The sequence below is a fragment of the Salvelinus fontinalis genome, chromosome 16, assembly GCF_029448725.1.
Source record: "Salvelinus fontinalis isolate EN_2023a chromosome 16, ASM2944872v1, whole genome shotgun sequence".
Lineage (NCBI taxonomy): Eukaryota > Metazoa > Chordata > Actinopteri > Salmoniformes > Salmonidae > Salvelinus > Salvelinus fontinalis.
In genome coordinates, this window is record NC_074680.1 from 48,537,509 (window position 1) to 48,561,285 (window position 23,777).

Genomic DNA, 23,777 nt, shown 5'->3' on the forward strand with positions numbered 1-23,777 from the left:
TAGTAGTACGAGTAGTAGCACTATTGTAGTATTATAGTAGTAATAGTAGTATTATAGTAGTAGTAGTAGTAGTAGTAGTGTAGTAGTAGCAGTAGTAGCACTATTGTAGTATTATAGTAGTAATAGTAGTATTATAGTAGTAGTGGTGTAGCAGTAGTAGTAGTAGCAGTAGTAGCACTATTGTAGTATTATAGTAGTAATAGTAGTATTATAGTAGTAGTGGTGTAGCAGTAGTAGTAGTGGCAGTAGTATTATTAGTGTAGTAGTAGCAGCACTATTGTAGTATTATAGTAGTTATAGAAGTATTAATAGTAGTACCGGTAGTAGTAATAGTGTAGTATTATAGTAGTGGTAGCAGTAGTAGTATAGCGGTGATAGTAATAGTAGTATTATTGTAGTATTATAGGAGTAGTATAGCGGTAGTAGTATTGCAGTATTATAGTAGTAGTAGTAGTAGTAGTAATAGTAGTATTATTGTAGTAGTATTGTAGTATTATAGTAGTGGTGGCAGTAGTAGTAGTAATACTAGTATACTAGTAGTAGTAATATTAGTATTATTAGTGTAGAAGTAGTAGTATTATAGTAGTAGTAGTATAACAGTAGTATAACAGTAGTATTAATAGTAGTATTATTAGTGTAGAAGTAGTAGTGTAGTATTATAGTAGTGGTGGCAGTAGTAGTAGTATAACAGTAGTATTATTAGTGTAGAAGTGGTAGTTTTATTGTAGTATTCGAGCAGTAGTATTGCGGTATTATAGTAGTAGTAGTAGTAGTATAGTAGTAGTAGTAATAGTGGTAGTATTGTAGTATTATAGTAGTGGTGGCAGTAGTAGTATAGTAGTAGTATTATAGTAGTATTAGTATTATTAGTGTAGAAGTAGTAGTTTTATTGTAGTTACCCTGAGGTTGTAGCAGCGTATAGTCTGGTCACTAGAGCCAGAGTAAAGGCGATGTTGTAGACCTGGTCCAGAAGAAACCAGCAAACAGTTGATCTTGGTGCTGTGGCCCTCAAACACAGCCACACACTCGCGGCTCTGCAGGGGACAGGAGAGGACAGACTGTCACAGCCATACAGAGCGAGGACCACACTGCCGTTGGATAGACACAACTTGGTATGATGTATAAGGCAATGTTCTTGTCTTATGTTTGTTTTCTAAATTTGTAATTTGTAATCAAATAATGGTGAGGGTAGCAACAGACTGGTAAAAGACACACACAAACAGAGACACACACAGAGAGACAGAGAGACACACACAAACAGAGACACACAAACAGAGACACACACACAGAGACACACACACAGAGACACACACACAGAGACACACACACAGAGACACACACACAGAGACACACACACAGAGACAAAGACACACACAGAGACACACACAGAGAGAGACACACACAGAGAGAGACACATACACAGAGAGAGACACACACAGAGAGAGACACACACAGAGAGAGACACACACAGAGAGAGACACACACAGAGAGACACACAGAGAAGTGGACTTACCACCAGGCTGAAGGCTCTAACAGTGCGATCTCCAGAACAGGTATAGAGGAGACCCATGTGGACCTGCATGGCATTAACAGTCTCCTGGTGACCCTCAAACATCCCCTCAGACGGCAGATCATCCCCCCCGGGCTCCGACGACCCGTCTAGAGACAGATCTACAAAGACAGAGACGCAAATTCAACCCCACCTCAGTCAACCCCACCTCAGTCAACCCCACCTCAGTCAACCCCACCTGTCAACCCCACCTGTCAACCCCACCTCAGTCAACCCCACCTCAGTCAACCCCACCTCAGTCAACCCCACGTCAGTCAACCCCACGTCAGTCAAGCCCACGTCAGTCAACTCCAAATGTCCTTATTGAAATGCCAGGAGAGTGAGATGACTCATCCATTTGTTTAGTTAAATATAATTTATCACAGGCCATAAAAATGCTGTTTGTCTCGTTCAAAACCAACCAGCAAGAGGGTCTGGGTATTGGAACTAATCAGGTCCAATGTTCTGGTCTGGTGAAAGTGTCTGGATCTAGCCTATCCCACCTGAGATCACGTGACTTACCTGAGGAAGTCTTAAACCAGTGTGGGAACTGTGACCTACCTGAGGAAGTCTTGGACCAGTGTGGGAACTGTGATCTACCTGAGGTAGTCTTGGACCAGTGTGGGAACTGTGACCTACCTGAGGAAGTCTTGGACAGCTTGACAGATGTCGGGGGCAGCTGGACTTCACTGTAGGAGGAGGAGCAGACAGGACAGACACGTCAAGAACGAGAAACCTCAGAACTCTTTGATGCTGCAGATGGAAGAGGGACAGGGGAGCTAGGGGGAAGAGGATCTGGAAGCTTGGGGTTAGAGGCTGGTTAGAGGGAGAGATAGAGGCTGGTTAGAGGGAGAGATAGAGGCTGGTTAGAGGGAGAGGAACAGATGAGCTAGGGGGAAGAGGGTCTGGAAGCTTGGGGATAGAGGCTGGTTAGAGGGAGAGATAGAGGCTGGTTAGAGGGAGAGGAACAGATGAGCTAGGGGGAAGAGGGTCTGGAAGCTTGGGGATAGAGGCTGGTTAGAGGGAGAGATAGAGGCTGGTTAGAGGGAGAGGAACAGATGAGCTAGGGGGAAGAGGATCTGGAAGCTTGGGGTTAGAGGCTGGTTAGAGGGAGAGATAGAGGCTGGTTAGAGGGAGAGGAACAGATGAGCTAGGGGGAAGAGGGTCTGGAAGCTTGGGGATAGAGGCTGGTTAGAGGGAGAGATAGAGGCTGGTTAGAGGGAGAGGAACAGATGAGCTAGGGGGAAGAGGATCTGGAAGCTTGGGGTTAGAGGCTGGTTAGAGGGAGAGATAGAGGCTGGTTAGAGGGAGAGGAACAGATGAGCTAGGGGGAAGAGGATCTGGAAGCTTGGGGTTAGAGGCTGGTTAGAGGGAGAGATAGAGGCTGGTTAGAGGGAGAGGAACAGATGAGCTAGGGGGAAGAGGATCTGGAAGCTTGGGGTTAGAGGCTGGTTAGAGGGAGAGATAGAGGCTGGTTAGAGGGAGAGGAACAGATGAGCTAGGGGGAAGAGGATCTGGAAGCTTGGGGTTAGAGGCTGGTTAGAGGGAGAGATAGAGGCTGGTTAGAGGGAGAGGAACAGATGAGCTAGGGGGAAGAGGATCTGGAAGCTTGGGGTTAGAGGCTGGTTAGAGGGAGAGATAGAGGCTGGTTAGAGGGAGAGGAACAGATGAGCTAGGGGGAAGAGGATCTGGAAGCTTGGGGTTAGAGGCTGGTTAGAGGGAGAGATAGAGGCTGGTTAGAGGGAGAGGAACAGATGAGCTAGGGGGAAGAGGATCTGGAAGCTTGGGGTTAGAGGCTGGTTAGAGGGAGAGATAGAGGCTGGTTAGAGGGAGAGGAACAGATGAGCTAGGGGGAAGAGGATCTGGAAGCTTGGGGTTAGAGGCTGGTTAGAGGGAGAGATAGAGGCTGGTTAGAGGGAGAGGAACAGATGAGCTAGGGGGAAGAGGATCTGGAAGCTTGGGGTTAGAGGCTGGTTAGAGGGAGAGATAGAGGCTGGTTAGAGGGAGAGGAACAGATGAGCTAGGGGGAAGAGGATCTGGAAGCTTGGGGTTAGAGGCTGGTTAGAGGGAGAGATAGAGGCTGGTTAGAGGGAGGGATAGAGGCTGGTTAGAGGGAGAGGAACAGATGAGCTAGGGGGAAGAGGATCTGGAAGCTTGGGGATAGAGGCTGGTTAGAGGGAGAGATAGAGGCTGGTTAGAGGGAGAGATAGAGGCTGGTTAGAGGGAGAGGAACAGATGAGCTAGGGGGAAGAGGATCTGGAAGCTTGGGGTTAGAGGCTGGTTAGAGGGAGAGATAGAGGCTGGTTAGAGGGAGAGGAACAGATGAGCTAGGGGGAAGAGGATCTGGAAGCTTGGGGTTAGAGGCTGGTTAGAGGGAGAGATAGAGGCTGGTTAGAGGGAGAGGAACAGATGAGCTAGGGGGAAGAGGATCTGGAAGCTTGGGGTTAGAGGCTGGTTAGAGGGAGAGATAGAGGCTGGTTAGAGGGAGGGATAGAGGCTGGTTAGAGGGAGAGGAACAGATGAGCTAGGGGGAAGAGGATCTGGAAGCTTGGGGATAGAGGCTGGTTAGAGGGAGAGATAGAGGCTGGTTAGAGGGAGGGATAGAGGCTGGTTAGAGGGAGAGGAACAGATGAGCTAGGGGGAAGAGGATCTGGAAGCTTGGGGATAGAGGCTGGTTAGAGGGAGAGATAGAGGCTGGTTAGAGGGAGGGATAGAGGCTGGTTAGAGGGAGAGGAACAGATGAGCTAGGGGGAAGAGGATCTGGAAGCTTGGGGTTAGAGGCTGGTTAGAGGGAGAGGAACAGATGAGCTAGGGGGAAGAGGATCTGGAAGCTTGGGGTTAGAGGCTGGTTAGAGGGAGAGATAGAGGCTGGTTAGAGGGAGAGGACAGGGGAGCTAGGGGGAAGAGGGTCTGGAAGCTTGGGGTTAGAGGCTGGTTAGAGGGAGGGATAGAGGCTGGTTAGAGGGAGAGGAACAGGGGAAGAGGGTCTGGAAGCTTGGGGATAGAGGCTGGTTAGAGGGAGAGGAACAGGGGAGCTAGGGGGAAGAGGATCTGGAAGCTTTGGGATAGAGGCTGGTTAGAGGGAGAGGAACAGGGGAGCTAGGGGGAAGAGGATCTGGAAGCTTGGGGATAGAGGCTGGTTAGAGGGAGGGATAGAGGCTGGTTAGAGGGAGGGATAAAGGCTGGTTAGAGGGAGAGGAACAGATGAGCTAGGGGGAAGAGGATCTGGAAGCTTGGGGATAGAGGCTGGTTAGAGGGAGGGATAGAGGCTGGTTAGAGGGAGGGATAAAGGCTGGTTAGAGGGAGAGGAACAGATGAGCTAGGGGGAAGAGGATCTGGAAGCTTGGGGATAGAGGCTGGTTAGAGGGAGGGTTAGAGGCTGGTTAGAGGGAGAGGACAGGGGAGCTAGGGGGAAGAGGGTCTGGAAGCTTGGGGATAGAGGCTGGTTAGAGGGAGAGATAGAGGCTGGTTAGAGGGAGGGATAGAGGCTGGTTAGAGGGAGAGATAGAGGCTGGTTAGAGGGAGAGATAGAGGCTGGTTAGAGGGAGAGATAGAGGCTGGTTAGAGGGAGAGGACAGGGGAGCTAGGGGGAAGAGGATCTGGAAGCTTGGGGATAGAGGCTGGTTAGAGGGAGAGATAGAGGCTGGTTAGAGGGAGGGATAGAGGTTGGTTAGAGGGAGGGTTAGAGGCTGGTTAGAGGGAGAGGAACAGAGGAAGAGGGTCTGGAAGCTTGGGGATAGAGGCTGGTTAGAGGGAGAGATAGAGGCTGGTTAGAGGGAGAGGAACAGGGGAAGAGGGTCTGGAAGCTTGGGGATAGAGGCTGGTTAGAGGGAGAGGAACAGGGGAGCTAGGGGGAAGAGGATCTGGAAGCTTTGGGATAGAGGCTGGTTAGAGGGAGAGGAACAGGGGAGCTAGGGGGAAGAGGATCTGGAAGCTTGGGGATAGAGGCTGGTTAGAGGGAGGGTTAGAGGCTGGTTAGAGGGAGAGGACAGGGGAGCTAGGGGGAAGAGGGTCTGGAAGCTTGGGGATAGAGGCTGGTTAGAGGGAGAGATAGAGGCTGGTTAGAGGGAGGGATAGAGGCTGGTTAGAGGGAGAGATAGAGGCTGGTTAGAGGGAGAGATAGAGGCTGGTTAGAGGGAGAGATAGAGGCTGGTTAGAGGGAGAGATAGAGGCTGGTTAGAGGGAGAGGACAGGGGAGCTAGGGGGAAGAGGATCTGGAAGCTTGGGGATAGAGGCTGGTTAGAGGGAGAGATAGAGGCTGGTTAGAGGGAGGGATAGAGGTTGGTTAGAGGGAGGGTTAGAGGCTGGTTAGAGGGAGAGGAACAGAGGAAGAGGGTCTGGAAGCTTGGGGATAGAGGCTGGTTAGAGGGAGAGATAGAGGCTGGTTAGAGGGAGAGGAACAGGGGAAGAGGGTCTGGAAGCTTGGGGATAGAGGCTGGTTAGAGGGAGAGGAACAGGGGAGCTAGGGGGAAGAGGATCTGGAAGCTTTGGGATAGAGGCTGGTTAGAGGGAGAGGAACAGGGGAGCTAGGGGGAAGAGGATCTGGAAGCTTGGGGATAGAGGCTGGTTAGAGGGAGGGATAGAGGCTGGTTAGAGGGAGGGATAAAGGCTGGTTAGAGGGAGAGGAACAGATGAGCTAGGGGGAAGAGGATCTGGAAGCTTGGGGATAGAGGCTGGTTAGAGGGAGGGTTAGAGGCTGGTTAGAGGGAGAGGACAGGGGAGCTAGGGGGAAGAGGGTCTGGAAGCTTGGGGATAGAGGCTGGTTAGAGGGAGAGATAGAGGCTGGTTAGAGGGAGGGATAGAGGCTGGTTAGAGGGAGAGATAGAGGCTGGTTAGAGGGAGAGATAGAGGCTGGTTAGAGGGAGAGATAGAGGCTGGTTAGAGGGAGAGGACAGGGGAGCTAGGGGGAAGAGGATCTGGAAGCTTGGGGATAGAGGCTGGTTAGAGGGAGAGATAGAGGCTGGTTAGAGGGAGGGATAGAGGTTGGTTAGAGGGAGGGTTAGAGGCTGGTTAGAGGGAGAGGAACAGAGGAAGAGGGTCTGGAAGCTTGGGGATAGAGGCTGGTTAGAGGGAGAGATAGAGGCTGGTTAGAGGGAGAGGAACAGGGGAAGAGGGTCTGGAAGCTTGGGGATAGAGGCTGGTTAGAGGGAGAGGAACAGGGGAGCTAGGGGGAAGAGGATCTGGAAGCTTTGGGATAGAGGCTGGTTAGAGGGAGAGGAACAGGGGAGCTAGGGGGAAGAGGATCTGGAAGCTTGGGGATAGAGGCTGGTTAGAGGGAGGGTTAGAGGCTGGTTAGAGGGAGAGGACAGGGGAGCTAGGGGGAAGAGGGTCTGGAAGCTTGGGGATAGAGGCTGGTTAGAGGGAGAGATAGAGGCTGGTTAGAGGGAGGGATAGAGGCTGGTTAGAGGGAGAGATAGAGGCTGGTTAGAGGGAGAGATAGAGGCTGGTTAGAGGGAGAGATAGAGGCTGGTTAGAGGGAGAGGACAGGGGAGCTAGGGGGAAGAGGATCTGGAAGCTTGGGGATAGAGGCTGGTTAGAGGGAGAGATAGAGGCTGGTTAGAGGGAGGGATAGAGGTTGGTTAGAGGGAGGGTTAGAGGCTGGTTAGAGGGAGAGGAACAGAGGAAGAGGGTCTGGAAGCTTGGGGATAGAGGCTGGTTAGAGGGAGAGATAGAGGCTGGTTAGAGGGAGAGGAACAGGGGAAGAGGGTCTGGAAGCTTGGGGATAGAGGCTGGTTAGAGGGAGAGGAACAGGGGAGCTAGGGGGAAGAGGATCTGGAAGCTTTGGGATAGAGGCTGGTTAGAGGGAGAGGAACAGGGGAGCTAGGGGGAAGAGGATCTGGAAGCTTGGGGATAGAGGCTGGTTAGAGGGAGAGGAACAGGGGAGCTAGGGGGATAGAGGATCTGGAAGCTTGGGGATAGAGGCTGGTTAGAGGGAGGGTTAGAGGCTGGTTAGAGGGAGAGGACAGGGGAGCTAGGGGGAAGAGGATCTGGAAGCTTGGGGATAGAGGCTGGTTAGAGGGAGGGTTAGAGGCTGGTTAGAGGGAGAGGACAGGGGAGCTAGGGGGAAGAGGATCTGGAAGCTTGGGGATAGAGGCTGGTTAGAGGGAGAGGACAGGGGAGCTAGGGGGAAGAGGGTGGTTACTGTATTCTGGACATAGCTCATCCTAAATAGGCGTTTAACCTAACCTATAGCCTCTTAACCTATAACCTAACCTATAGCTTCTTAACCTATAACCTGACCTATAGCCTTTTAACCTATAGCCTAACCTATAACCTAACCTATAACCTAACCTATAGCCTCTTAACCTATAACCTAACCTATAGCCTCTTAACCTATAACCTAACCTATAGCCTCTTAACCTATAACCTAACCTATAGCCTCTTAACCTATAGCCTTTTAACCTATAGCCTAACCTATAGCCTTTTAACCTAAAGCCTAACCTATAGCCTTTTAACCTATAGCCTAACCTATAGCCTTTTAACCTAAAGCCTAACCTATAACCTGACCTATAGCCTCTTAACCTAAAGCCTCTTAACCTATAGCCTTTTAACCTATAGCCTAAACTATAGCCTTTTAACCTATAGCCTAAACTATAGCCTTTTAACCTATAGCCTAACCTATAGCCTTTTAACCTATAGCCTCTTAAACCTATAGCCTCTTAAACCTATAGCCTCTTAAACCTATAGCCTCTTAAACCTATAGCCTCTTAAACCTATAGCCTCTTAACCTATAGCCTCTTAACCTATAGCCTCTTAACCTATAGCCTCTTAAACCTATAGCCTCTTAAACCTATAGCCTCTTAAACCTATAGCCTCTTAAACCTATAGCCTCTTAAACCTATAGCCTCTTAAACCTATAGCCTCTTAAACCTATAGCCTCTTAAACCTATAGCCTCTTAAACCTATAGCCTCTTAAACCTATAGCCTCTTAAACCTATAGCCTCTTAAACCTATAGCCTCTTAAACCTATAGCCTCTTAAACCTATAGCCTCTTAAACCTATAGCCTCTTAAACCTATAGCCTCTTAAACCTATAGCCTCTTAAACCTATAGCCTCTTAAACCTATAGCCTCTTAAACCTATAGCCTCTTAAACCTATAGCCTCTTAAACCTATAGCCTCTTAAACCTATAGCCTCTTAAACCTATAGCCTCTTAAACCTATAGCCTCTTAAACCTATAGCCTCTTAAACCTATAGCCTCTTAAACCTATAGCCTCTTAAACCTATAGCCTCTTAAACCTATAGCCTCTTAAACCTATAGCCTCTTAAACCTATAGCCTCTTAAACCTATAGCCTCTTAAACCTATAGCCTCTTAAACCTATAGCCTCTTAAACCTATAGCCTCTTAAACCTATAGCCTCTTAAACCTATAGCCTCTTAACCTATAGCCTCTTAACCTATAGCCTCTTAACCTATAGCCTCTTAACCTATAGCCTCTTAACCTATAGCCTCTTAACCTATAGCCTAACCTAATCTATGCTCAGATCAACTAAAATGAGCGGAAGCCTTTGTTAGTTTTAACTGTGGATCACCATCACCTCCTGTTGCATAGGAGTGTCAACTATAATACTGTTACAAGCATAAGAGTTGCAGTCAAAACAGCACAACTAGCTTCGTTCCAGACAAATACATCAACATCCTGGCACTTTCCAGAAATAATTTCCTGTTTCTTCTCAAATAAATAAGACATTTTTGTTGGTCTCTCTGTTACTGGATTTTCAAAATCGCAGAAACAATTTTATTTTCAAATAAACTTAAGTTTTCAACTTTAAAATTTAGAAAATAAAGACAAAAGGCATGGAACTAATTATTGGCACCGCGGAGCTAGGACCTCATTATTGGCACCGCGGAGCTAGGACCTCATTATTGGCACCGCGGAGCTAGGACCTCATTATTTGCACCACGGAGCTGGGACCCCATTATTGGCACCACGGAGCTAGGACCTCATTATTGGCACCACGGAGCTGGGACCCCATTATTGGCACCGCGGAGCTAGGACCTCATTATTTGCACCACGGAGCTGGGACCCCATTATTGGCACCACGGAGCTGGGACTGGCACAGCCTTTGGCCAAGAAAACTGGAGACAAAAGCTTATTGTAAACCATCAATGAGGTTGCTGTGTGTTTTGCATGCTCAGAGCACGGTAACAAAGATTTTTTTTTATAACTAACCCAAGATAGACCACAGCCTGTCGTTTCCAATGGGAGAAAATGAATCATAGTGGGTAGAAACAAACAAGGAGGTGGGCAGAGCCAAGCACGAGCTAGTGAGATCCTATTGGCGTGTTCTAGCATGTATTTGCATATTTCCTTTAGGGAACGCCTACTCTGTGAAGTGGGCGTGTGCATTAACTCAACTCACCCTTGAACTCGTTCTAAACAACGTCATTTATTATTTTAAACTTTGGCAAAGAGTAAAGTCTACAATACACAGTCCACTCTTAACGATTCTATAACTCTTATGGAGATCAAATGTTTCATAGATGAGAAAATTAGCAGAATGCCAGCCAAAATGTGTTACTTAGAGCAGTGTGATTGCTGAAGACTGGGCCAAACTTCACCTAGACGTTGCAGCTAGCTCATCGATGGCTATAAGAAGCGCTTGTCTGCCGTTATTTTGGCCAAAGGTTGTTCAACCAAGTACTAGCGTAGTGGTGCCAAAAATAAACTTGCACAATAAAAAATAAAAAATAAAGTATTATTATTTTAAAATTCAACTTATTTTAGAAGAAAAATAGGGAATTATCTAAAGAAAAGTGTCAGGATGCCAATATATCTGTCCAGGCCTGTACATGACATATCACTCTCACCTCTTGACTACAGAGCTACTATCCATCTCGCTGGTGGAAGTCACCTCGTTGCAGGCCAGCTTCTGGGGCTCTGTCTTCGGTGTGTCTGGGGCTGGGATTGAGACAGTGGGCTGTGGCCGTGGACAGGCAACGACGCAGATAGCCATGTCTCCATCCTCTGGACCCGAGGTGTCTATGGTGACCACCTCAGCTGGAGCTGCCTGGGGGAGAACGACCATCTCCAGAGAGGAATCAGAGTCCTCCTGCCTCTCCTCAGGTCTAGTGGCTAGAGAACCTAGTGGTCCTGGAAGCTCTCCCCTGTCCTCTGATGTTCCGGGCGGGCTGGAGGTGGATGTGGAGGAGGATGTGGTGACCTGGGGTCGGAATCCCCCGCCGGGTTTCCTGCGAGCGCCGAGGAGTCTGACGGGTCGGGAGAAGGTCATCTCCGCCTCCAGTTCTGTGTCGCTGTTGTCAAGCTGTTGCTCCTCCCCCTTGGCCTTCCTCAGCACCCTCTTCTTCTTCAACTTCCTCACGCGCTTTATGGTCTTCACCTCCACTTGAGGCGGAGCGATGGACGGAGCGAGGGACGGAGGAAGAACGGAGGATGTTTCTAGGTCCTGGACCCCGGCTCTGGAGCTCTTGCGGCTGGATGGGCCTGACAGGGGGGCTGGGTGGGGCTTGAAGTTACCCCTGTCTTCTGTAGTAACCTGGACACCCCTCTCTCCCGACTGGACCAGGCCCGGTGAACCTGCTGAGGGGTCCTTCCATTCTACACATTCTCCTACGGGTAGGCTGCTGTCCTCTTGAGAGAGCTCTCTGCTGGCTCTGTGATGCTCAGACTTCCTCCCTCTGACCGGTTGGCAGCTGAGGGCACAATCTAAGAAAAGGGGAGAACGAGAGAAACAGCGGATTAAATTCAGGCCATTTCTGATTGAATAGTTTACCAGTGTGTGTGGTGACGGGCCATACCTGTGTGAGGGGCTGTAGGGATGGGCGTGGGCTCTGGCGTGGTGCTGTGAGGACCGTGGTGAACTCGCCGGCGGACTGTGACTGCGCTCTCCGCAACCTCCGCCTCAGTGGTCACCCTACCAGGGGACAGGGGCTCCTGCTTGATAACTACTGACTGTGTGACAGGCTGGGGGTGGGTCTGGTGGCTCGGGGACAGGGAGGGGGGCGTGGAGCAGGGGGGGAGGTAGAGGGGAACCAGGTTAGGACTGGGGACAGGGGCTTCTGTTAGAGGCGACAGCAGGTAGGGGGACATCTCTAAAGGCATCTCCTCTTCACAGCTCTTCACTCTGGGCAGGGACTGGCTGTCAACACCACCTGAGACACACACACACCAAGAGCCAAAACAGAACATATTAAAAGCCGTATTGTAAGACATTACAAAAAGGTTCATACATGCTTATAACAAGTTACCCAATACCCATAGAGTCTGGTTGGGGATAGAGGCTGGTTAGAGGGAGAGGACAGGGGAGCTAGGGGGATAGAGGGTCTGGAAGCTTGGGGTTAGAGGCTGGTTAGAGGGAGAGGACAGGGGAGCTAGGGGGATAGAGGGTCTGGAAGCTTGGGGATAGAGGCTGGTTCGAGGGAGAGATAGAGGCTGGTTAGAGGGAGGGATAGAGGCTGGTTAGAGGGAGAGGAACAGGGGAGCTAGGGGGAAGAGGATCTGGAAGCTTGGGGATAGAGGCTGGTTAGAGGTAGAGATAAAGGCTGGTTAGAGGGAGAGGCACAGGGGAGCTAGGGGGAAGAGGATCTGGAAGCTTGGGGATAGAGGCTGGTTAGAGGGAGGGATAGAGGCTGGTTAGAGGGAGGGATAGAGGCTGGTTAGAGGGAGGGATAGAGGCCGGGTTAGAGGGAGAGATAGAGGCTGGTTAGAGGGAGAGATAGAGGCTGGTTAGAGGGAGAGATAGAGGCTGGTTAGAGGGAGAGATAGAGGCTGGTTAGAGGGAGAGATAGAGGCTGGTTAGAGGGAGAGGACAGGGGAGCTAGGGGGATAGAGATCATATTTCAAATAGTGAGAAAAGACAAGATGTCACATCCACATCTACTCATTAAAATAAAAGAGTGGTCATTTAGTTGACAACAAAACCATCCGTTAAAGCCTTGTGGGGGTCTTACCTTGTATTCCTTGGAGCAGCTCAATACGCTTCCTTCTGAGAGTACTCATCTCCATGGAAACCTGAGAGACCATCGAAACAATAACATGATGTCAGGCCCAAGACGTTTGGATGGGTTAAGTTCCTTATTATCATGTTATCATGGATCTCTGGGTAATTTCTGTCTGGGGTTCTACCGCAGTACCTTCCTCTTTCTTTACCACATGATGAGGGACAGACACTGACAAGGACTTCCTGGTTGTCCCCAACAGCTCATACCACATGATGGGGGACACACACTGACAAGGACTTCCTGGTTGTTCCCAACAGCTCATACCACATGATGGGGGACACACACTGACAAGGACTTCCTGGTTGTCCCCAACAGCTCATACCACATGATGGGGGACACACACTGACAAGGACTTCCTGGTTGTCCCCAACAGCTCATACCACATGATGGGGGACACACACTGACAAGGACTTCCTGGTTGTTCCCAACAGCTCATACCACATGATGGGGGACACACACTGACAAGGACTTCCTGGTTGTCCCCAACAGCTCATACCACATGATGGGGGACACACACTGACAAGGACTTCCTGGTTGTCCCCAACAGCTCATACCACATGATGGGGGACAGACACTGACAAGGACTTCCTGGTTGTTCCCAACAGCTCATACCACATGATGGGGGACAGACACTGACAAGGACTTCCTGGTTGTCCCCAACAGCTCATACCACATGATGGGGGACACACACTGACAAGGACTTCCTGGTTGTCCCCAACAGCTCATACCACATGATGGGGGACACACACTGACAAGGACTTCCTGGTTGTCCCCAACAGCTCATACCACATGATGGGGGACACACACTGACAAGGACTTCCTGGTTGTCCCCAACAGCTCATACCACATGATGGGGGACACACACTGACAAGGACTTCCTGGTTGTCCCCAACAGCTCATACCACATGATGGGGGACAGACACTGACAAGGACTTCCTGGTTGTCCCCAACAGCTCATACCACATGATGGGGGACACACACTGACAAGGACTTCCTGGTTGTCCCCAACAGCTCATACCACATGATGGGGGACACACACTGACAAGGACTTCCTGGTTGTCCCCAACAGCTCATACCACATGATGGGGGACAGACACTGACAAGGACTTCCTGGTTGTCCCCAACAGCTCATACCACATGATGGGGGACAGACACTGACAAGGACTTCCTGGTTGTCCCCAACAGCTCATACCACATGATGGGGGACACACACTGACAAGGACTTCCTGGTTGTCCCCAACAGCTCATACCACATGATGAGGGACAGACACTGACAAGGACTTCCTGGTTGTCCCCAACAGCTCATACCACATGATGGGGGACAGACACTGACAAGGACTTCCTGGTTGTCCCCAACAGCTCATACCACATGATGGGGGACAGACACTGACAAGGACTTCCTGGTTGTCCCCAACAGCTCATACCACATGATGGGGGACAGACACTGACAAGGACTTCCTGGTTGTCCCCAACAGCTCATACCACATGATGGGGGACAGACACTGACAAGGACTTCCTGGTTGTCCCCAACAGCTCATACCACATGATGGGGGACAGACACTGACAAGGACTTCCTGGTTGTCCCCAACAGCTCATACCACATGATGGGGGACAGACACTGACAAGGACTTCCTGGTTGTCCCCAACAGCTCATACCACATGATGGGGGACAGACACTGACAAGTACTTCCTGGTTGTCCCCAACAGCTCATACCACATGATGTGGGGGGACAGACACTGACAAGGACTTCCTGGTTGTCCCCAACAGCTCATAACACATGATGTGGGGGGACAGACACTGACAAGGACTTCCTGGTTGTCCCCAACAGCTCATAACACATGATGTGGGGGGACAGACACTGACAAGGACTTCCTGGTTGTCCCCAACAGCTCATACCACATGATGGGGGACAGACACTGACAAGGACTTCCTGGTTGTCCCCAACAGCTCATACCACATGATGGGGGACAGACACTGACAAGGACTTCCTGGTTGTCCCCAACAGCTCATACCACATGATGGGGGACAGACACTGACAAGTACTTCCTGGTTGTCCCCAACAGCTCATACCACATGATGTGGGGGGACAGACACTGACAAGGACTTCCTGGTTGTCCCCAACAGCTCATAACACATGATGTGGGGGGACAGACACTGACAAGGACTTCCTGGTTGTCCCCAACAGCTCATAACACATGATGTGGGGGGACAGACACTGACAAGGACTTCCTGGTTGTCCCCAACAGCTCATACCACATGATGTGGGGGGACAGACACTGACAAGGACTTCCTGGTTGTCCCCAACAGCTCATACCACATGATGGGGGACAGACACTGACAAGGACTTCCTGGTTGTCCCCAACAGCTCATACCACATGATGGGGGACAGACACTGACAAGGACTTCCTGGTTGTCCCCAACAGCTCATACCACATGATGGGGGACAGACACTGACAAGGACTTCCTGGTTGTCCCCAACAGCTCATACCACATGATGGGGGACAGACACTGACAAGGACTTCCTGGTTGTCCCCAACAGCTCATACCACATGATGTGGGGGGACAGACACTGACAAGGACTTCCTGGTTGTCCCCAACAGCTCATACCACATGATGTGGGGGGACAGACACTGACAAGGACTTCCTGGTTGTCCCCAACAGCTCATAACACATGTGGGGGGACAGACACTGACAAGGACTTCCTGGTTGTCCCCAACAGCTCATAACACATGATGTGGGGGGACAGACACTGACAAGGACTTCCTGGTTGTCCCCAACAGCTCATACCACATGATGGGGGACAGACACTGACAAGGACTTCCTGGTTGTCCCCAACAGCTCATACCACATGATGGGGGACAGACACTGACAAGGACTTCCTGGTTGTCCCCAACAGCTCATACCACATGATGGGGGACAGACACTGACAAGGACTTCCTGGTTGTCCCCAACAGCTCATACCACATGATGTGGGACAGACACTGACAAGGACTTCCTGGTTGTCCCCAACAGCTCATACCACATGATGGGGGACAGACACTGACAAGGACTTCCTGGTTGTCACTCTGGGATTAAGAATGTCCTATTTGAACTGAAATGTAATCTGACAGGACCAGTGAAGGCTGGGAGGTGTAGTACCTGCTGTTTGACCACTAGGAGGCGCTGGACATCCATGTAGGCAGCCTGTAGAGCAGCCCTGGCCTGGATCAGGCTGTTGTCGACCCCTTGTAGAGACCGGCTCAGATCCTCCTCTCTCAGAGACACAGCAAGGAGATGGTCCACCTGCAGACGCTCTGGAGGACAATACAATGATGGTTTACTGAGGGACAAAAAAAATACCTGGCCTGAGCAGTGACCATCTCAGACACTATCACATATAGTACTATAGACAGTGTACTGAATCACGTATTATTATAGACAGAGTTGCTACAGTAACAGTTACTACAGTAACAGGATGTTCACCAGTGTCCTGCTGTCCTAGAGGAGTTACTACAGTAACAGTTGCTACAGTAACAGTTGCTACAGTAACAGGATGTTCACCAGTGTCCTGCTGTCCTAGAGGAGTTGCTACAGTAACAGTTACTACAGTAACAGGATGTTCACCAGTGTCCTGCTGTCCTAGAGGAGTTACTACAGTAACAGTTGCTACAGTAACAGTTGCTACAGTAACAGGATGTTCACCAGTGTCCTGCTGTCCTAGAGGAGTTACTACAGTAACAGTTGCTACAGTAACAGGATGTTCACCAGTGTCCTGCTGTCCTAGAGGAGTTACTACAGTAACAGTTGCTACAGTAACAGGATGTTCACCAGTGTCCTGCTGTCCTAGAGGAGTTGCTACAGTAACAGTTACTACAGTAACAGTTGCTACAGTAACAGGATGTTCACCAGTGTCCTGCTGTCCTAGAGGAGTTACCATAGTAACAGTTGCTACAGTAACAGGATATTCACCAGTGTCCTGCTGTCCTAGAGGAGTTACCATAGTAACAGTTGCTACAGTAACAGTTGCTACAGTAACAGGATGTTCACCAGTGTCCTGCTGTCCTAGAGGAGTTGCTACAGTAACAGTTACTACAGTAACAGTTGCTACAGTAACAGGATGTTCACCAGTGTCCTGCTGTCCTAGAGTTGCTACAGTAACAGTTACTACAGTAACAGTTGCTACAGTAACAGGATATTCACCAGTGTCCTGCTGTCCTAGAGGAGTTGCTACAGTAACAGTTACTACAGTAACAGGATGTTCACCAGTGTCCTGCTGTCCTAGAGGAGTTACCATAGTAACAGTTGCTACAGTAACAGTTACTACAGTAACAGGATATTCACCAGTGTCCTGCTGTCCTAGAGGAGTTGCTACAGTAACAGTTACTACAGTAACAGGATATTCACCAGTGTCCTGCTGTCCTAGAGGAGTTACCATAGTAACAGTTACCATAGTAACAGTTACTACAGTTACAGTTGCTACAGTAACAGGATGTTCACCAGTGTCCTGCTGTCCTAGAGGAGTTACCATAGTAACAGTTACTACAGTTACAGTTGCTACAGTAACAGGATGTTCACCAGTGTCCTGCTGTCCTAGAGGAGTTACCATAGTAACAGTTACTACAGTTACAGTTGCTACAGTAACAGGATGTTCACCAGTGTCCTGCTGTCCTAGAGGAGTTGCTACAGTAACAGTTGCTACAGTAACAGTTGCTACAGTAACAGGATGTTCACCAGTTTCCTGCTGTCCTAGAGGAGTTGCTACAGTAGCAGTTACTACAGTAACAGTTGCTACAGTAACAGGATGTTCACCAGTGTCCTGCTGTCCTATAGGAGTTACCATAGTAACAGTTGCTACAGTAACAGGATATTCACCAGTGTCCTGCTGTCCTAGAGGAGTTACCATAGTAACAGTTGCTACAGTAACAGTTACTACAGTAACAGGATGATCAGCAGTGTCCTGCTGTCCTAGAGGAGTTACCATAGTAACAGCTGCTACAGTAACAGGATGTTCACCTTTCTTGGACTTGACCTTCAGTCTTTTAGTCTTCCTCTCTGAATGAGGGATTTCAGGGCATGGAACGTCCCCAGCTGCACGTCGTTTCATCCTGGCTCCCTGCGTGTCTGTCTGCTCCGTCCCCGAGCTGCTGTCCCCAATCACGGAGTCAGGTCTCGGCTGGACCCCTGGTGGCCCATCCGGTAGTGCCCCCTGGACTTCTCTCTGTGCTTTGTCCTCGCACTGTGTCCCCTCCACCTTAGGCTGCTGGGGGTCTCTGAAGAACGAGGAGCTTTTCTGCTCTGAGCTGCGTCTCACTTCCCTTCCAGCCGTCACATCTCCGGGTGCTCTCTCTCCTGGCATCGCCTGACCAGGGCTCTGACCCCCGAAGAGAGAGGAGAGGTTGGCGGTCGAGCGGTCCGGAGCCACGCTGCTCTCCGAGAGGCTGCGTTTGCGAGGAGTCACGGGGGCGAGGGCCGTTCCAGAGGCTCCGATGCCGAAGAGGGTCTCCCACTGAAACCCCTCGGTCGGAGGAATGTCTTCCCCTTCCTGGTCACATGACACCATCTCTATACCGAACCTGATAAGACGAAGACAGGATACATCTCATGTTCAGTCATCCATTACCATCAACTCCACAGACATTTAAACGTGACTGACAGGACATGTGTACTTTTTAAAAGGTCCCTGATCTTTAAGTGCTTTTGTTTACCCTTTTTGTCATTGTTTAAGCCAAGCTATTTTTGGGGGGATCATGGATTCCATAAGGAGTTGGCAAGAGAGGAGAAACAGACTGGCACCTAGGCTACTATTTAAAAAGGCAAGGGGTTATACACTCAGTGGCCAGTTTATTAGGTACACCATCTAGTACCGGGTCCGACTCCCCTTTGCCTCTAGAACATACGGAATTATTTGAGGCATGGAAACATTGCTCAATTATTAATCAAGGGACCTAACTTGGTGCCAGGAAAACATTCCTCACATCATTACACCAGCGCCACCATTCTGTACCGTTGAACACCAGGCAGGATGGGGCCATGGACTGTTTAGGAGGGGAACCCGTTATTGGTCGTCTGCTGCAATAGCCCCGTCGGTGACCAACGAGCTGTGCGTTCTGTGATGTCGTTCTGCACACCACTCGACCGCCAACCCGCGTTATTAGTGGACTGTTTGTGGCCCGCCCTGTTAGCCCGCCCTGTTAGCTTGTACCATTCTTGCCGTTCTCCTCGAACCTTTCTCGTCAACGAGCTGTTTTCACCCCCCCACAGGAGAGCAGCTGACTGGATGGTGTTTGTTGCTTTTGTCGTACCGTCGTTCTCGATAAACTCTCGACACGTGATCTGAGATACTGGATCTGACACGCCTGGTTACTGTCGATACTACCACGCCGAACGTCGCTTAGGTCACTCGCTCTGCCCGTTCTAACGTTCAATGGAACAGTAACTGAATGCCTCGATGCCTGTCTGCTTCGTATAGCAAGCCACGGTCACGCGACTCACTGTCTGTAGGAGCGAACCATTTCCGTGAAACGGGGTGGTGTACCTAATAAACTGGCCACTTCAGTGTATGTACCAAGTATCAGAGTAGCAGTGCTAATCTAGGATCAGGCAGCCCTTTATCTCTATAATTACTATACACTGACTATACTAAACATTAGGAACACCTTCCTAGTATTGAGTTCCCCCCCCATTTTTCCTCAGAACAGCCTCAATTCGTCAGGGACGTGAACTCTACACGGTGTTGAAAGCATTTCACAGGGATGCTGGCCCATGTTGACTCCAGTGCTTCCCACAGTTGGGTCAAGTTGGCTGGATGTCCTTTGGGTGGTGAACCATTCTTGATACACACGGGAAACTGTTGAGCGTGAAAAACCCAGCAGCGTTGCAGTTCTTGACACAAACCGGTTCCTGGCACCTACTACCATACCCCGTTCAAAGGCACTTAAATATTTTCTTGCCCATTCACCCTCTGAATGGCACACAGACACAATCCATGTCTCAATTGTCTCAAGGCTTAAAAATCCACTATTTAACCACCTCTCTCCTCCCCTTCATCTACACTGATTGAAGTGGATTTAACAAGTGACATCAATAAGGGATCATATCTTTCACCTGGATTCACCTGGTCAGTCTATGTCATGGAAAGAGCTCAGTGTATATTACTATCAAAAAGGCTAAACTGATCCGAGAGCAAAACTCCCACACAGAGATGCGTCATACATCCCTGCTGCAGGTAATTAACCGCTCACCTGGGCATGCCTTTCCCCTGCTGCTGCTTCTTCCTGTGGACTTCCTGGTACACCTGGTCCCAGTTGACACAGCGACGTGACCCCGAGGAACTGATGAGCTGTCTTAACGTCGGCTTCAGCCCCGAATCCTTCTCCGCCTCCCCTCGCCTCGTCCCGCTCACATTCCTTATCCGCCGGGCGATGTTCAGATTGGGCTCGTGGCTGCCGCTCTTGGTCTTGGAGCCAATGTGTCGGGTGAGGTCCCTCTTCAGGGCTAAGGGTAGGGTGGGTTTGGTCTGGGTGGAGCCTGAGGAGGGGTCAGAGGTCGTGTGGAGGTCAAGGTTAGGGTCGATGGTTCTCAAGGGGTCACTGTCTGACCATAGCCCTGCGCCTGCTACTTCCATGGCCTCCTCTCCAGCACCAGCCACCATGCCCCTCGCCTCCTCCCTCTCCCCCACCGCCGCCGCCGCCTCCTCCTCCCTGGGAGAGAGAGAGAGCACAGCCCCCCCTGGGGACTCCATGGTGGAAGTGCTGACCTGGACAGACTGAACAGACAGGTGGTTGTCTGAGGGAGATGTCACACACTCCATCGTGGTCTCCAAAGGCTCATTAGCAGCAGCTCTGTCCTCAGCTGGGTTAGCTCTGCTGCTAGCTCTGTCCTGTCGGGTCTGTCTAGACGTCTTCCCTCTCTTCTGTCTGTCGTCGTCTCCAACCTTAACGCCTTCAGAGCTCTCCACCTGCTGCTGCTGTTGTTGTTCCTCGATGTGTAGCGCCATCTTCTTCTCCTTTTTCTCCATCCTATGGTCGTTGGACTCCGTCTTCTGTCCCTCTGTCCTGTGGTGAACAGCAGACAGCCCCACGGTGCACCTCTTGTCTAGCAGTGTCTCCTTGGCTCTCCTCAGCATCTCGGTCAGCAGCTGCTCCTGGTCCTGCTGGGGGGACTTTGATCCCTGCCTCCTCCCCAAATCCTGGCTTCTGTGTCTGGACAACCTGGGCTGGTCCGAGTCCTGGCTGGAGGCTCGGCTCAGCTGGGTCCTGGGGGTGGTAGAGGGGCTAGGGCTGGAGGCCCTACTGAGGTGGGTCTTGGGGCTGGGGGTTAGGTTGAGGGTGGGGCTGGAGGCTCTACCGAGGTGGGTCTTGGGGCCTTGGGTTAGGGTGGGGCTGGAGGCCCTACCCAGATGGGCCTTGGGGCCTTGGGTTAGGGTGGGGCTGGAGGCCCTACCCAGGTGGGTCTTGGGGCCTTGGGTTAGGTTGAGGGTGGGGCTGGAGGCCCTACCGAGGTGGGTCTTGGGGCCTTGGGTTAGGGTGGGGCTGGAGGCCCTACCGAGGTGGGTCTTGGGGCCTTGGGTTAGGGTGGGGCTGGAGGCCCTACCCAGGTGGGTCTTGGGGCCTTGGGTTAGGGTGGGGCTGGAGGCCCTACCCAGGTGGGTCTTGGGGCCTTGGGTTAGGGTGGGGCTGGAGGCCCTACCCAGGTGGGTCTTGGGGCCTTGGGTTAGGGTGGGGCTGGAGGCCCTACCCAGGTGGGTCTTGGGGCCTTGGGTTAGGGTGGGGCTGGAGGCCCTACCCAGGTGGGTCTTGGGGCCTTGGGTTAGGTTGAGGGTGGGGCTGGAGGCCCTACCCAGGTGGGTCTTGGGGCCTTGGGTTAGGGTGGGGCTGGAGGCCCTACCCAGGTGGGTCTTGGGGCCTTGGGTTAGGGTGGGGCTGGAGGCCCTACCCAGGTGGGTCTTGGGGCCTTGGGTTAGGTTGAGGGTGGGGCTGGAGGCCCTACCGAGGTGGGTCTTGGGGCCTTGGGTTAGGGTGGGGCTGGAGGCCCTACTGAGGTGGGTCTTGGGGCCTTGGGTTAGGTTGAGGGTGGGGCTGGAGGCCCTACCGAGGTGGGTCTTGGGGCCTTGGGTTAGGGTGGGGCTGGAGGCCCTACCCAGGTGGGTCTTGGGGCCTTGGGTTAGGGTGGGGGTGGAGGCCCTACTGAGGTGGGTCTTGGGGCCTTGGGTTAGGGTGGGGCTGGAGGCCCTACTGAGGTGGGTCTTGGGGCTGGTAGTAGAAGAGGAGGACAGGCCTTTCTCAAGGCACTCTGATGGCTTAGCTGGCCTCCGTCTGGTGGAGGTAGACACAGAGGAAGAGGAGGAGGAGGTGGTTTGTCCGTCTGTCCTCAGACTGTTGCTCTTAGAGGAGCTCAGACAATTGCTGGTATCACTACTACTCATCCTTGTAGAGATGTCTCTATGCTTCCTGGGTTCCCTCCCTTCGACACTGTGATCAGGGGACCTCTGATGCTGTGCTGCTCTCTGCTGTCCTGCTCGCAGGTCCCGTCTGGACTGAGTCGGCTGGAGACCCGAGGAGTGTTGGAGGGCCAGCGTTATGTCACGTCTGGGCCTCAGGTCAACATCTCTGCCCTGGGCCGAAGGGATCTGGGGGATCTGGAAGGTTGGGGGAGGAGGAGGACCCTTTGGGTGCTTCTCTGAGGGGTGAGGGTGGGGGTGGGGGTGAGGATGAGGGTGTGGGTGAGTCTCCTTATGGGACGGATAAGGGGACCAGCGACAGGTCTTGTCTAGTTTAGGATTACTACCGAACGCCTTGGGCCCCGTGCCGCTTTTACGATCATGTTCTGCTCCACCGGCTGGCCGTTCCTGGATCTGGTGGCCACCCTTCCTGCCGTCATCCTGCGCTTTAAAGTGAGCGTCTCGGTGTAGCTGGTCGAAGGACACGACTGGATCCAGCTGGTCGCTGGTGAAGTCCATCCTGTGAAGAGACTCTATGCTGCTCAGCCCTTCCGTCATGACAGGCTCAGCGAGCACACCAGGAAGTCCGTTACCCCCTCTGCTGCTGCCGTATAGACTGGTAGTCCCTCCTCCTCTGCTGTTCTGCTGCCAGGGTCCCCTCCCTCCTCTCTGCTGCTGTGCCGGGGGATGGAGATACTCCTCCTGCTGCCATTTCTTATTGGTTCCCTCCCTGCTGTGCAGGCTGCCACTGCCTCTCTGTCCAGCGCTCCACTTGTAGACGTTGGGTGTTTCCTGGGCGTGCCAGGTGGCACTGCGGCCCTGTTTCCTGTCGTGCCAGTTAGACCTGATGTCCTCCTGGGTCTCCCAGGGATCTCGACCCCCAACGGGGTTCGAGCTGCAATCCCAGCCCCCCTGCCAGGCAGACCCTTTGCATTTTCGAGGTGGTGGTGTTGGAGGGGTTTTGTTGAGGTATCTCCAGTCCCACAACGCCCCCTTCTGGCAGAAGTATTGCCGTGCGTCACTCCACTGCTGGATCTGTTGCTGCCGTTTCCTACTCTCCTCTTCCTCTCTCCTCTGCACCTCCTCCTCTCTGGCACGCTTTGCTGCAGCCTCCTCCTCTCTCCTGGAGACATGAGAGAAAACACACACAAGTCAAAGCCACTCACGGCTCCCGTTCATCTGACTGGCATTTTACAGTGCAGTTCTACTGTCTGTCCTGAATCAGCCCTAGTTCAATAAACGCTAGCCTTCATGACATAACATCCTTCATAGACCTGGTCTACGGAGCCTTCATGATATAACCCACTGTGACATCCTTCATAGACCTGGTCTACGGAGCCTTCATGATATAACCCACTGTGACATCCTTCATAGACCTGGTCTACGGAGCCTTCGTGATATAACCCACTGTAACGTCCTTCATAGACCTGGTCTACGGAGCCTTCATGACATAACCCACTGTAACGTCCTTCATAGACCTGGTCTACGGAGCCTTCATAATATAACCCACTGTAACGTCCTTCATAGACCTGGTCTACGGAGCCTTCATGATATAACCCACTGTGACATCCATCATAGACCTGGTCTACGGAGCCTTCATGACATAACATCCTTCATAGACCTGGTCTACGGAGCCATCATGATATAACATCCTTCATAGACCTGGTCTACGGAGCCTTCATGATATAACCCACTGTGACATCCTTCATAGACCTGGTCTACGGAGCCTTCATGACATAACATCCTTCATAGACCTGGTCTACGGAGCCTTCATGATATAACCCACTGTGACATCCTTCATAGACCTGGTCTACGGAGCCTTCATGACATAACATCCTTCATAGACCT

The 23,777-nt window shown here is 51.4% G+C and overlaps 1 protein-coding gene across 3 annotated transcripts in view; it reads right to left on the reverse strand.

Moving 5' to 3' along the window:
* The window catches only part of znf106a (zinc finger protein 106a), a 76,880-nt gene that overhangs the window by 12,225 nt on the left and 40,878 nt on the right, over window positions 1–23,777 (reverse strand). For all 3 annotated transcript variants that reach the window (XM_055865630.1, XM_055865632.1, XM_055865633.1), the window contains exons 5-13: window positions 19,732–23,052; window positions 17,504–18,063; window positions 15,650–15,804; window positions 12,460–12,520; window positions 11,308–11,661; window positions 10,360–11,215; window positions 2,189–2,238; window positions 1,514–1,671; window positions 900–1,034 (exon numbers count right to left, since the gene is read on the reverse strand). In XM_055865630.1, coding sequence (XP_055721605.1) covers window positions 900–1,034; window positions 1,514–1,671; window positions 2,189–2,238; window positions 10,360–11,215; window positions 11,308–11,661; window positions 12,460–12,520; window positions 15,650–15,804; window positions 17,504–18,063; window positions 19,732–23,052 — 5,650 coding nt within the window. The remainder of the gene's footprint in view (window positions 1–899; window positions 1,035–1,513; window positions 1,672–2,188; window positions 2,239–10,359; window positions 11,216–11,307; window positions 11,662–12,459; window positions 12,521–15,649; window positions 15,805–17,503; window positions 18,064–19,731; window positions 23,053–23,777) is intronic.